At 55.5% G+C, this 14308-nt stretch overlaps 1 protein-coding gene and 1 long non-coding RNA gene across 6 annotated transcripts in view; one reads left to right on the top strand and one right to left on the bottom strand.

Annotated features, from left to right (window-relative positions):
- The window catches only part of PPARD (peroxisome proliferator activated receptor delta), an 82901-nt gene that overhangs the window by 66441 nt on the left and 2152 nt on the right, over nucleotides 1–14308 (top strand). For all 5 annotated transcript variants that reach the window (XM_082345099.1, XM_082345098.1, XM_082345102.1 and 2 more), the window contains 5 exons: nucleotides 2259–2489; nucleotides 11168–11322; nucleotides 12126–12264; nucleotides 12910–13112; nucleotides 13292–13742. In XM_082345099.1, coding sequence (XP_082201225.1) covers nucleotides 2360–2489; nucleotides 11168–11322; nucleotides 12126–12264; nucleotides 12910–13112; nucleotides 13292–13742 — 1078 coding nt within the window. In that variant the 5' untranslated portion in view covers nucleotides 2259–2359. The remainder of the gene's footprint in view (nucleotides 1–2258; nucleotides 2490–11167; nucleotides 11323–12125; nucleotides 12265–12909; nucleotides 13113–13291; nucleotides 13743–14308) is intronic.
- On the bottom strand, nucleotides 7128–9364 carry LOC309607062. The gene is made up of 2 exons (XR_014232227.1): nucleotides 8918–9364; nucleotides 7128–8408 (listed from the first exon to the last, which is right to left on the bottom strand). It is a non-coding gene; the product is annotated as an uncharacterized lncRNA (long non-coding RNA).

Raw genomic sequence — 14308 nt, forward strand, 5'->3', positions numbered from 1 at the left:
ACGTGCCGCAACTACTGAGCCTGCGTGCCACAACTAGAGAGAAGCCCACACGCCACAACAAAAGATCCCATGTGCCACAACTAAGACCCGATGCAGTGAAATAAATAAATAAATAAATAAATAAATAAATAAATAAATAAATCATAGTAATTTTAAAAAATCCTGATGCCCAAGCTGCTTCCCAAACCAATCAAATGAGAATCCCTGAGGATGAGCCCAGGCATCCATATTTTTAAAAACTCCCCAGTGGAGATCGGTGCCTGCAGCGAGGAAGGCACTGCCCTGGAAGGGAAGGCTGCCGCCACCCCTGAGAGCAAGGAGCCCCAGGCCAAAGGGGCAGAGGGCTAGCGCTGCCTCCAAGGGAGGAGGCACAGAAGAGGCAGGGCCCCAGGGCTAAGAGCCATCCACTCCCTCGGGGCCGGAGAGTGGCCCTACACCAGCGAGCGAACAGAATGAGTAGCTGGGTGGGGGCAGGTGGGTGATCTCTAAGCTGCAAAAACTGTTCTGTCCTTGTGAGGTCACTGCCTGGACCTGATGCCCTGGCTGCCTTCCTGTGCCCAGAAACGAAGGGGCTGGTGCCCCCTAGCCACGTTCCCTCTCCTCCTCTCCCTCCTGTGGATTCTCCCATCATCCATCTGGTCTTCCTCTTAAGGCCAGTCGAAGATGGTCCCTTGCAGTTTCCCAAGTTAGGTTAGTGATGTGAAATGCTCCTGCCCCTGTCCCTGCCTCCTTCCCTGTCCCCACCCGTGCAGAAGGCAATTGCTGGTTTTCTTCCCCAATTCTTCTCCAAGTAGGTTTTGTTTACTCCCCAAATCCCTGAGCCAGAAGTGGAGGTGCCTACACTCCCACACCCTGAGTGTCCAGCCTTCCCCTGCTGCGTTTGTAGTCTCTTGTGCTGTGCCTAGTGGCCCCTGGGCTGGGGAGGACACTGCCCCTGTCTAGGTTTTTATAAATGTCTTACTCAAGTTCAAACCTCCAAAAAAGAAAAAAAAAAAAAAAAAACTCCCCAGTGATTCCAGTATAGCCAAGTGTGCAGGCCTAGAGCAGGAAGAGAGAGGGTGTGGAGTGTCAAATGATTCCCGCCTTCTGGCTTTGATAGGTGGGTAGTTGGGCATTTGGGTCACTAAAGTAGAGATTAGCAGAGGAAGAGAAGGGCGGGCTTAGGGCCAGATGGTGGCTCCTGTTTGGATAGGTTGAGTTTGAGCTGCCTGTAGAACATCCAAGATAAGGTCCCACAGATGCTTGAATTTCCCTAAAGCAGGTCTTTCCTGCTGTGAATCTTCCAGGCCTGCAGCACCACAGGACAGAGTCTAGTCACACTCCCTACGCCAGGGCATTTGAAGTGCTCATGCCTGGATAAAACCCACCTTCCCAGCCCGCCCTTCAAATCCTCTCTCCTACAGCACCCCACGCCTCAGCCAACAGGGTCCCTCACCACTCCACAGACACTGTGCTGCCTCAGTGTCTTTTCTCGGGCCTTATTCTTGAGAGGTGTTCCTTGCCGGGAGGACTCTCTCCCACAGCACCCATAGCCTTACCCCCTCTGACTGCAGCATCTGTGGACAGTATTTTACTTGCTGAGGGTTGGAACTGCCTCCTCCTGGGTGATGTAGGCATGGGGGTCACCACCCAGTAACCCAGATTCCAGGACAGAGTGCATCGCCCCTTGCCTGACGGCTCTGTATTGAGCGTCTGGTTGCAGATCTGCTGTCAGCTGTGAGTCTAGCGTGGCAGGGGCTCGTGTCTTTTTCCCACACCCAAACATAGGAAGGGTAGGATCCACTCCCTTGAAGAAAGGTGGCTTAGGAGAGCGATGATTCTTGGGCCTGGGTGCTGGTGGGGACAGGATGGGGGTTGGGAGGTCTGATGCATATCAGGATCTCCAAGAGGACTGGAAAATTTGAAAAAGCCCCTCAAGTCATTCTCATGTGGCTCCTGTAGGTTCAGGAGGCTCAAAGAGCAGGATGCCGGGAAGGGTGGCACAGGGGTGTATCACCCCATCTGGCTAACGGAAGCTGCTCTGAACCCCACAAACCTGCCACAAGAGCCCGGTGGGCAAAGGGTGGAGGGGCAGTGACCTGTGATGGCAGGATTAGAAGTTCGCACTGCAGGGATGAGTCGCTCCTGCTCTGCGGGACCAGGGGCAGCAGAAGCACCCCTCCAGTCCCCCCAGATGGTGGCCCTCGATCCTGCCCCACTCCATCCCCCTCTCGTCCTCTTCCCTGCCTCCCCAACCTCTCCATCTCTTCTTTGCCCAGGCTGACAGGAACTGCCCTGTAGAGGTCCATCTGTGTTCAGACCCAGAAGATGCCAGAGCTATGACCGGGCCTGCAGGCGTGGTGCCGAGGGGAAATCAGCCATGGAGCAGCCACCGGAGGAAGCCCCTGAGGTCCGGGAAGAGGAGGAGAAAAAGGAAATGGCAAAGGCAGAAGGAGCCCCAGAGCTCAATGGGGGACCAGGGCACTCACTTCCTTCTAGCAGCTATACAGGTAAGGGGGAGCAGGCAGAGGACACGGGGCAGAGAGAGCACAGATGGGGTTTGGGGGACAGGGAACCTGGCCCTCTGCTAACAGCATCATCATGGGGTGCAGGGCAGCAGGGTGGTTAAGGACTGGAGCCAGACAGCCCAGGGTCACACCCCTGCTCTGTTGCTCATCAACTGCAGGATCTTGGGCAAGTTGCACCCCTTCTCCCTGTAAAACAGACAGGGATTATAGGGGACGTGCACACGAGCTTCTGTGAGAATGGAATGAGTTAGCCTGTGTAATGCATGTTGTCATCATTATTATTCCACCTCTCCTACCACAAGGGATCCAGGACAAATGTGCATCAACAACATGCCAGAAAGATCATCTGTACCTGTGATTGTTAGGATCAGTCAGAACACACAACTCAATCTGGTACTAATTACACATCATCAAGGTGCATTGTAATTAGGCAAATGCTAAGCACTTAGTGAGAATGACTGGAATTAATCATACTTTTGTGCAGCCAGACAGATTTTAGCTTCTCTTGTCTAACTTGTTGGTTCCCCTTTATCTACTGCCAGCAGCAGTGTAGACGTTTTCCTCTGGTACCTTGTACTGTGGTGTCCTCATCTTCATCATCATCATCATGCTATGTCCACCTTCAAGGGCATCCAGACGCTGCACCCCTTCTCAGCCCCTGACTCTCCCTGCTGCTGCCGCCGCCCCTTCCCTGCTCCCTGCCCCATGGTCCCAGTTCTCTCCTGCTCCCTCCACCTGAGTGCCAGCACATTCGGCTGGTCCTTGCTCCCTTCCCTCAGAGGGTACTCAGCGTCATTAGAGGATGTGCTGCCGGGGGCGGGAGGCATCCTGATTTTGCTGCTGGCTTCAGCTGAAGGGGATCCTGACCACAAGTGGTGATTCGGAGCAGAGGAGCAGGTCTGCCCCACAAAGATGAGCTCTGGCTCCCTGTGTCTGCATGGGGAGAAGGAGGCAGATGGTGTCAGGAGTTAAGGCAGGGTGGGGGCTCTTGGGGTGGGACAGGCTCCTGCTTGAGCCTGCAGCTAAGAGAGGCCTGAATCCTTGGGCCTTGCTTGCTGCTTTGAACCTACAAAGCAGAGTCCCGGGATTTTGCAGAGGTTCTTCCTCTTCAGGGCACACGGTGGGGTAGGGTGAGGGGAGAGCCATCATCCAGTCCCTCTGATCCCACCAGACACCCTGGAACGACCAAAGGAGGCCCATTGTGATTTCAGGGCTTGAGAGAAGGTATCCCCTATCCCCCAGGGTAACCTACTCCCTGTCGGTTGGCCGATGGCTTTGCAGACCCAACCTTTCTCAGGAGAGAGGAATGAATGCCTGACCTGCACACAGGACCTGCTCACACTGTCCTGAACTTGAGACAAGCGGGGAGGCCTAGGAGGCAGAGGGGAGACACTGGGAGCTAAGAATGAGCTAGAGTTGTCACTGAGGACACCAAGGGAGAGTGGAAGGGGAAGAGAGGGCCCTGGGGTTGGTGGCCTTACTGCCTACCCTAGCCCACACTGCCCGCACGGCTGGCCCAGGCACGTAGAAGTACCTGCAGTGTGGTGTCCTGTCCTGGGGTTTCCTACACACGCTGTGGGGACCGTATCCCCAAATGATAGGCTGTTTGCATGCAGACCAGAGTGTGGTAGCTGGTGCAGAAGCAGGCGAGGTGGGCATGGTGATGGCATCTCAGGGAGCTGTACTGGTGGGATTTAGGGCACGTGGGGAGATGTCTGGGGCAGAATTTGCCCAGCCAGTCTCACAGTGCTGTGTATGATGTTGTGTTTAATAGATTCCGTTTATCAATAAATGGATGAATTGGCGGTAGAAAGACTTACTTGTTCAGTAATTGAAATGGAGGGGGCTGTTTAACCTAATCAATAGGTGAAAGCCACAGTATGTAAAATTCTACAAGACAAGCCCCCCACCAGAAAAACAGAAGCAGGTAATTCACGGCAGGACAAACACAAATGGCCAGAAAACATGAAACATTTTTCAGTCTACTCAATAGTCAAAGAAGGAATCTTCAGATGAGGTGTCGTTTAGCCTGTCAGATTGGCAGCGAGGCCTGGGTTGGCCAGAGGGTGAGGACGTGGCCCTCCAGTAGTCCCTGAGGGTGGAAGGAGCAGCTGGGCAGTGCAGGCCATTACTACTTAGCGTGCAGTCCTTTGGCCCTGCAGATCCTCTTTTAGGAATGTATCCAGTGTAAATGCTCGCTCAGCATGCACAGAGATTTCCACACTTATCTACAGGAGCACTGCTTATAATAGCAGAAAATTAGAAAGTGCCCATGTGTGGGGAATTAGTTATATAAACTGTGGTAGAGCCATACGGTGGGATGCTCTGCAGTCATTAGGTCTGTGTATACTGAGAGGGAAGTAAGTTCCTGACAACTTGGGGATCCCATTGTTTAAAAATCCTTATATATCTTAGAAGGCACTGGAAGAGGACACTCAAATAGCTAGTGAGGCTACTCTGAGGAGCAGGATCGTGGGTGGAGGGGATCTGTCAGATGCTGCCTGTGTGCCCTTACGTGTTTTTCTCACCAAGCCTGCAGTATTCTCATAACTTAAAAAGCAAATGCATTACTTTCTTTAAAAGGGTAAAATAAATTAGTTGTTGTTGTTTTCTTAAAAAAAAAAAAAAAAAAGCCAGCAGGTGAGGGGCCCTGGAGATAGAGCTTCTTGTGTTGGGGATCACACAACCCAGGGCTAGAATCCCAGATCTGCCCCTGTGGACTGTGGTCCTTGCCAGTGCCCTCACCTCTCCAATCTCAGGCTCTTTGCCTTTTAAGGCTGCATCCTGGGACTTCCCTGGTGGTCTAGTGGTTCGGATTCCAGGCTTTTACTGCGGTGGCCCGGGTTCAATCCCTGGTCGGGGAAGATCCCACAAGCTGCGTGGTGCGGCCCAAAAAAAAAGCTGCATCCTGCCCATCTCAAGGGCCAGCTTGGTGAGGAGTCAGTGGTGGCATGTGACACGCCACAGGTGCTGGTCAGCACGTGCTGGCTCCCTGCCCCACCCCATGAGTCTATGACTTTGGCCTCTGGAGTCCCCTCAGGGACCCATGAGGATGAGGCACAGTCTCAAGCCCTGAAACAGCAGGAAGGCTGCACAGTTTGCTTTCCTTCTGACCCTCCAGAGGTTCTGCGCTGACCCTGTGCACCTCTGTACCAAGCTCAGCACCTGCCAAGCCCCTCCCCGCCCCCCCCACAGGAGGCGGGCAGGACAGGCCTCATCGTTAGCGCTCAGCAAAGAGGAAGCTCGCGTGCCCGGGTCCCCCGGCTGGGCAGGGGCAGCTGAGCCAGCGTTCACCTCCCACTCCCACCCTCTTCCTGTCTTGCGTCAGTGATGAAGGTCCCAGTCACACCCAAGAAAGAAGTCAGGGGTCTCAGCGCAGGGCTGAGGAAGATAAAGTGTCCTTCCTCTTGGCCTTGGTGTCTCCTCTCAGTCAGCAAGTGCTTGGTGGGTGTCCAGCAGGGGTCAGCCATCCAGTGAAGGGTAAGGCTGAGTGCCTGCCCTGAGGAGCCCACAGTCCAGGCCGACAGGCCAACAGAAGTAAGGAGGCTGCTTGGTAACCCAGCCCCGGAGTCCTACAGAATTGGCCCTGACTTCAGAAGCTGTTTGCCTTTGGGGCTCTGCCAGCAAAGTAAATAGACAGGGCTGTTCCCTCTGGGCCACCCTCACAGCTATGACAACAACCTATCTCCAGGGATGGAGACTAGATATGCAGGAGAACTCTCGACTACACTAATGACGTGAATAAGGTCAATAGTGTCTGTTTGCTGAACTTGTAATCAGAGATGGTGCAACTGATACTTCACTCTCTGCGTGACAAGGGTAGTGCTTATGCTGAGTCCAAACATTCGAATAATGGCATAGTGTTATCCTTGGCAGTGACGCATCTCATCGTTTATCATAATCACGAACTGTTGATTAGTAGTAATGAACACACGTACACACACGCACACACACATATACGGAAAGTCAGAGTGCAGTGGGTTAGAGCTCAGCCCCAGGGGTTGGATGGTTCTGGGTGATAGTTCTCACACTGCCACTGTGTTAGTCAGGGTTCTCTAGAGAAACAGAAACAAGAGGAGGTGCGTGCGTGTGTGTGTGTGTGTGTGTGTGTGCGGAGAGAGAGAGAAAGAGAGAGGTTTATTTTAAGGAATTGGCTCATGTAATTGCGAGGGTTGGCAACTCGAAATTCTGCAGGCAGGCCAGCAGGCTGGAGACCTGGGGTTGTTGATAATGTAGCTCAAGTCTGAGGCAGCCTGGAGGCAGAATTCCTTCTTCCTTGGGGAGGCCTTGGTCTTATTTTCTTCAGGTCTTCAACTGACTGGCTGGGGCCTGCTCACGTTGTGGAGACTCATGATTTAAATGTCAGTCACACCTAAAAAATACCTTCACAGTAACACACTGGTGTTTGACCAAAAGCTGGATTCCATGGGTACCATGGCCTGGCCAAGCTGACATAAAATTAGCCATCAGAGCCACTGTCAGCATGTCACTTAGCCTTCTGAGCCTGTTTCCTCACCTATGAAACAGGCGTTAAGAAGACCTGCCTGAAGGGTTGTTTTGTGGGTCACGTGAGGCTAATGGTGTAAAGCGTCCAGTAGAGGGCCTGGAACACAGTAGGCGTGCACTAAAAAAGAGGTGTTAATTGCTTCAAACACACAGCCCTTGCGGGGACTCAGATTTAGGGTCAAATCCCAGTCCCACCACGTACTGGACAGGTAATCTCGGACAGATTCCATAACTTCCTGAGCCTCAGCGTCCTCACCTTTAAATGATGGCAGTTACTGTCTTCCAAGATGATTTGAAATGATACTAATGAGCATAAAGACACTAACACGTCCGGCACTTAGTGGGGGCCTGATAAACGCTGGTTCTTTCCCCTTCCCTCCCAGGACTGGTAGCGGCAGGCCCTCAGGAGGGGTTTGGGAGGCCAGGCAGGCAGGGTGTGGCTGGGGCAGAAGTTCAGAGGTGGGGCTCAGGGCCCAGATGATGGCCATCAGGTGAGCAAGGGCATCTCCTGAGAGCAGAGGAGGAGGCCAGGTGAGAGGACTGGCCCTGGGCTGGCCCAGGAGAGTGGCTTTGCAGGCAGACAGCCCTCAGAGGGCGAGCTCAGGGTGTCTTCCATCCAGCATGCCTGGGGGTCCCTGAGGCAGAGGATCCCTGAGGCAGGGGCTCCCAGTGGGAGCGAGGGCCTCTCGGAAGCCCAGTCTCCTGCTAAGAGGTCATGGGGTGGGGGGACCTTCAGAAGCTGGTCCCTTGAATGGGGAGCATTCTGCCATCATTACTTTTGGGTAGGATGTGATGGTGATTGGAGGATAAAGTCTTAAGCCAGGTGGTCAACAAGGAAGAAAGAGAACCTTTATCTTTGGAAAACTCACCACGAAGTGATGGGATACCCCAACACACATGCACCCGACAACAAAACCTACCCCTGTAGGATACATACACTCCACCCGCCCCAGCCCCTCATCTCCCCTGCCTCTTTCTGCCTCGTGTGTCAGTTATTCGAGTTCTCTTATTCCCCTCAAATAGGCGGCGGGGGCGGGGGGGCCTTGTCCCATCACCCTTCCACCCCAGGCTTCCCGGACTACCTATGCCCGTCCACCACCTGGGGGGCAGGACACGCCCAGGGCCCCCACGCTGCCCTGGGTCTCTTTCCGCGCCCCCCGCCCCCAGTCCAGTTTGCTGCTCTTCCTGACTGGGGCCCCCCTGGGACACTCACCCTGGGCTTCTCCCTACAATCCAGAGCTCCGGCCGCCTCGGTGGTGCATGGGGCTTGAGCACTTTGGCTTCTTCCAGGGTGAGCAGGGGGCGGCGGCAGGCCAGAAGTGAGAGGAGCCTAGGTCTTGTTCGGGGCTCTCCCGGCCTCATAAGCAGAGGACCCTTCTCCCCCACCTTGGGTTTCTGTGAAGCCATGGGAAAGAAGAACAAGCGGCCAGAGGAAGGAAGAGGCACGGCCCCTGCCTGTGTGGGCACACGCTTGGGAGCTGCAGAACTGCAGCTTTCTGATACTAATAAGCCTCATCCTAACTTAAGCTGGTATTTCCACAGCACTTCCAAGGTCCAGGGACTTTCTCTGTTAACTCCTCTGCTCCTCACGGTGACTCTGAGACACATGCTTCTGTCACCTCCATTTGCAGAGGAGGAGACAGGCCCAGAGAGCAGAGTTGGGTTGTGAGCCTCAGACCCCCGACCTGAACTCAGGCTGTGCGGCTCCTGAGGCCATTCTCACCCCCTAGGCGGGCTGCTTCTGAGCACCTGGAAGCCAACTTGGGGGTCATCGAAGCCCTGACCTTTGAGCCCAGAGAGGGGGGCAGTCACCTTCCCTGACCACCTCACGCCCAGTCCTGCACCACGCTGCCTGCCCCACCGCTGGCCTTGCCACTCGCTACCTTGTGTCCTAGTGTTCTTACCTCAGCTGGTTGAGGGCAGGGTCTGACTCCCGCTCTGCACACAGCAGGTGCTCGTCAAATGTCTGTGGAATGAAAAGGTAGGGTGGCATTGCCACGTGCCGTACCAACAGCAACCAAGTGACCAGACACCTGCCAGGCCTCCAGGGCCACAAGGGGGACGAGGAAGGCACCACCAAGAGGTGGGAACAGACTGGGATGATAGGTCACTGTGGACCAGACTCAGTGTAGGAGGTGGCTTTTGAGATCCAAGGGGAATGTGAGTAGAGACGTGCAGAGTCTAGCAGAGGAGGCAGACGTGCAAACCACAAAAACAACACCGCTTACAAGAAGTGCCAGAAAGCAAGCATGCACACAGACCACACAGATCGGGGGAGGAAGTGCCGGAAACCCTCCCTGCCCGGCATCTGCGCAGGTCTCTACAGAGCGGTTTTACATGTTATCTCGTTTTCTCCCAGCAGCCGGTAATGTGAATTCCATTGTCCCCGCGATAACGCCGGCAGAAACGGCGGGTCCTGCGTGGCCCCTCCAGCCCCCGGGCGCTGAAGCCAGGACGCCCAGGCAGCTTGAGGACCACTTAGTCCAGAGTCGCTGAGCGCCTGCCCCGCGTCCAGCAGCATCGCCCTTGTGGACAGAGTCCCTGCCCCGAGGCCCTTATGTCCTGGTGCGGGGCGTCCAACGCTGAGTGAACACAAAGGCTCCTGAGGAGACCAGAAGGGCTCGGCCCCACCCCCACCCCACAGGCTGCCGGCTCCCCGCGGCGCATGCGCAGGAGCCGAGGGCGCCCGCTCTCCCTGTCCCCGGGCTGAGGCGGGCGTGGTTACACCCCTTGGAGTGACTGAAGTTGAGAGCTAAAGCTCTGTGACAGGCCAGGCTGTTTCAGGAAGCAGGGACTGTGTCACCCCTACCCTCCCCAGCCCGGGGGTCTGGTGCTCGCGCTCCTTCCTGCTGGCGGGGTGGGGTGTGGCTGGAGGCTTTCTTGCTGTCACTCCTAGGACCCCAGGGGACACCGGGAGAGCTGGGAGGAAGGTGTGGGGGAGTGGAGTACGCTTTGGTCTGGGGGTAGCTCCATCGTGGGGAGTCAGGCTCTTGTGCAGTGACCATACTGTAGAGAGGGTGGAACGCAGGCCTGGAAAACCTTAAGTCTGGGCTGACCGCCGTGGCTTGGGTCTCCCTGCGGAGCTGTCTGCTCTAAGCCACTGCTCCTCTGGTCTGGGGATTTGGCCCCTGCCCCTGAGGAGGTTGTTCAGTCGTCAGGAAGAAAGCAGAGAATAGCAGGTTGGCAGGCCAGCCTGGCAGAGGCAGGGCAGGCAGCCCGTGGGGTCACACAGGGGCACTGGGCTGGGGGCAGAGACGGGCCCAGTCAGGCCCCCTTTCCCAGGGAAGGGCTCGTTTCTGAGCGTCCAGGGGAGAGATTCAGGAGAGACCCCGCAGCCATTCTTACTAAGTCACCTGAGGGCACAAATACCCTGAAGTCGCCTGTGGCCAACTGCTTTCCTCGCCGACACTCAACACGGGGTTCAGACGTCTGTACGTTTAACGGGAAAACACTCGAGGAAGTTCAGTCCACCGCCTGGTCATAGTGACTGAGATTTCTGCTTTTTCTGCTCTAGCAAGAAGTTTCGTGGGAATGACTTTGAGCTTCTTGAGAGATCCTTTGCAGCATCTCAGGAGTCCGTGCAGGAATCAGATTTCTGGGGCGGGGGCTGAGCTCTGCAGAGGCCTGCGCTTCTGTAGCCTCCACAAAACACATTTCACACAATCCCCTGTGGGCCCACACAGTGGAGTCTCTTAAGCCAGGGAGCCACTTCCTAAGGAGTCTAAAGAAAATCTCTCTGCTTCTTCCCTCTTGCTCCCCTCCTCCCAAAACACAACCATCCCCCGCATGCCCTCTCCCCGCCAGCAGTGAGCTCAGCCCAGGCAGGTCTGACTCAGCCCAGATAGTAAGCTGCCTTTCTGGAACACTTGCTGGGTGTTGGGTCTGGGGGAAATGCTTTGGACACTTTCGCCCTCCACCCAGAGAAGCTGTCATTGACCCCACATTCTAGATGTAGAGGCTGATCCTCAGAAAGGTTGACTCCCAGAGGTCACATAGCCCTTAAGTGGCTGAGCCAAGACTGTGTGATTCCCACCCCGCCACCTGGGCTGCCCTGCGGGCTCTGGTCACCTCCCCAGGCCCCCAGGCCTGGCAGAACACAAAGCCGCCCCTGTGTTGTGTGTCTGCCGACCTCTCCCTGTGTTGTGTGTCTGCAGACCTCTCCCGGAGCTGCTCTCCACCCTCGCTGCTGGACCAGCTGCAGATGGGCTGCGACGGGACCTCGTGTGGCAGCCTCAACATGGAGTGCCGGGTGTGTGGGGACAAGGCATCAGGCTTCCACTACGGTGTTCACGCGTGCGAGGGGTGCAAGGTACGGGCAGTGGAGGGGTGGCTGCCCATCGGGGCTGTGATCACATGGTGAGTTGACCTGCCAGGAAGGCTTTCCCTGCTGCCGGGCAAGGTCCTGACCATACCCATTGTGGAATTCCTGCCTGGGAGGCAGCCAGGCCCTTGGGCCCATTCCAGGCTCAGCTCTGGGTCCTGTTGTAGAGGAGGGGTTCCCTCGCTGGGCCTGCCCCGCTGGGTACCGGTGGTGCCGACCCAGCCACTCACCTGGGCTCTCTGGGCTGCTGGTGCCCCCTGGGGACCTGACATGAGAAGACAGGTAGGACAGGATGAGGGTCTTGGGCTTGAGCCATCTTCCCAAGGTCAGGGTTTCCTGCACCTCAAAGCCCGAGGGGGCTCTTTGATAAAAAAGGAAACGTTATATTTCTTTTTCTGGTTTTGCTTTTGGATTCTTCCTCCTAACTGCACACCCATCAAAATTTCACATATTATTTTATTAAACAACTACCTAGAAAAGATGCAGAACCAGGTTGCATTTACGAATAAATCAAGTTAGCCACAGTACAGTTTTGTGTCACCGAACTAACAGAGAAGCACTTAAAATAAATATGCTATATTATTTCAGTTATTTTCAAAAGTTTTAAGAGTTGTTTACTTTCTTTCTCCCTCTCTCCTCCAATAATATTTCCCCCCCATTACTTCCAAAATTCAGGAATTGTTACATCTTGACGCGTAATCAAGCCCCCTGGCATAACCCAGCAGGCAGGGTTTTACCCTTTCTCCCTTCCTCATGGCTTTTCTCTTCCTCACCTGTCCACTGTCCCTCAGGGCTTCTTCCGTCGAACAATCCGCATGAAGCTGGAATACGAGAAGTGTGAGCGGATCTGCAAGATCCAGAAGAAGAACCGCAACAAGTGCCAGTACTGCCGCTTCCAGAAATGCCTGGCACTGGGCATGTCGCACAACGGTGAGCCAACCTGAAACCAGGTTTCCGAGAGCCCAGGAACAGAAAGGGGGTGCCCTCAGAGCAGCGCCCAGCACACAGTCAGCACGCGGGTCAGCTTTGACCTTGCTGAGGCCTGCCTTCCCAGATCGCCCAGGAGCCGCCATGCTTCCCAGGCCGGGGGCAGTTGCCACCTGTCTGCACCTGAGCCTCACCCTCTCTGGCCCAGAAGGGACCTGGGAATTGACCCTAACTCCAGTAGTGTTGGAAACACCACTCCCGGAACCTTGAGCCTGTCTTGGATGACCTGACAGGGTGTGAAAAGCCACTGCCAGGGCCCAGGATCCCCTCAGGTCTTCTTGGTTGTTGAGGGCAGGCAGGAGCCAGTGAGTGACCATGTGTGTCAGCTGCCAGGAGCCAGGCTGGAGTTTCCTGGAGGCCGGCACTCCCGGGAGACAGAGCCTGCTGGGCTCTGTGAACAAGACAGACAGAAGCCCTGCCCCTCCGGAGCTTATATTCTGGAGGGGTTCCCCAACATTCCAACTTGCTGGCTCTAGAGCTTCTATGGGCCTTGTGCTCAAAAAGTGTGTCTCCATCTTTGGCTTGTGTACCTTAGAGGTGCTGGCCCCTGCCCAGGCTCCTCCATGACTGTCCCCCTTCCCCGTGCAGCCATCCGCTTTGGCCGGATGCCAGAGGCTGAGAAGAGGAAACTGGTGGCAGGGCTGACGGCAAACGAGGGGAGTCAGCACAACCCCCAGGTGGCTGACCTGAGGGCCTTCTCCAAGCACATCTACAGTGCCTACCTGAAAAACTTCAACATGACCAAAAAGAAGGCCCGTGGCATCCTCACCGGCAAGGCCAGCCACACGGCGGTGAGTGTCACTGCTCAGCCTGGCAGCAACCCGGGCTCTGGGCCCTGCTGCCACCTGCCTGACTCCTGGGAGAACCAGGCCTCCTCCCTCCCCTCACTTCGTGATACAGGCAAGGGGTATGGGGCACACATGGGCGGGGGTCCCCCGAGGCCTGGCCTCTAACGGGGCCTGGTTTTCAGCCCTTTGTGATCCACGACATCGAGACATTGTGGCAGGCAGAGAAGGGCCTGGTGTGGAAGCAGCTGGTGAACGGTCTGCCCCCCTACAAGGAGATCAGCGTGCATGTCTTCTACCGCTGCCAGTGCACCACGGTGGAGACCGTGCGTGAGCTCACCGAGTTCGCCAAGAGCATCCCCAGCTTCAGCGACCTCTTCCTCAACGACCAGGTGACCCTTCTCAAGTATGGTGTGCACGAGGCCATCTTTGCCATGCTGGCCTCCATCGTCAACAAGGACGGGCTTCTGGTCGCCAACGGCACTGGTTTTGTCACCCGTGAGTTCCTGCGCAGCCTCCGAAAGCCCTTCAGTGACATCATCGAGCCCAAGTTTGAGTTTGCTGTCAAGTTCAATGCCCTGGAACTTGATGACAGTGACCTGGCTCTCTTCATCGCGGCTATCATTCTGTGCGGAGGTAAGTGAGGGAGGGGCAGTGGGTCGGCCCCGCACAGCCAGCCCTCCTGGGGGCTGGGCCCTCACTGCAGGGGCCGAGCCTAAGCTCTGACAGCATGAGGAAGGGTCCATGTGATGATGGCAGTGGAACATGTAAGGCACTAACTGTGTGTGCAGGACCAGCTCCATCTAGTATAGATGGAGATGAGATAGAAAAAAGACTGAAAGGAAATATACCAACATGTTGATGGGGGTTATTTCTGATAGTGGAGAAATTTTCTGTGTTTTACCTGAATTTTTCAAATTCCAACACAATAAATACAGTAAGACTCACGCTGACAGTGGCATAGAGCTTGCTTCATGCCAGGCACTGTTCAAGTTCCTTTTCCTAGATTATAACTCTTTAATCCTCATAACGATGCTATGCCAGAGGCACTTCTGTTATCCCCGTTTTACAGATGAGGAAACTGAGGTCCAGAGAGGCTGAGTGACCTGCCTGTAGCCTCATTGCTAGCCTGTGGTAGAGAAGGGGTTTGAGTCCAGGCAGGGAGGCCCACTGTTCCCAGGGCCAAGTTGCCCACACTGGCG

This window comes from Balaenoptera borealis (genome assembly GCF_965194805.1).
Source record: "Balaenoptera borealis genome assembly, chromosome: 12".
Classification (NCBI taxonomy): Eukaryota; Metazoa; Chordata; class Mammalia; order Artiodactyla; family Balaenopteridae; genus Balaenoptera; species Balaenoptera borealis.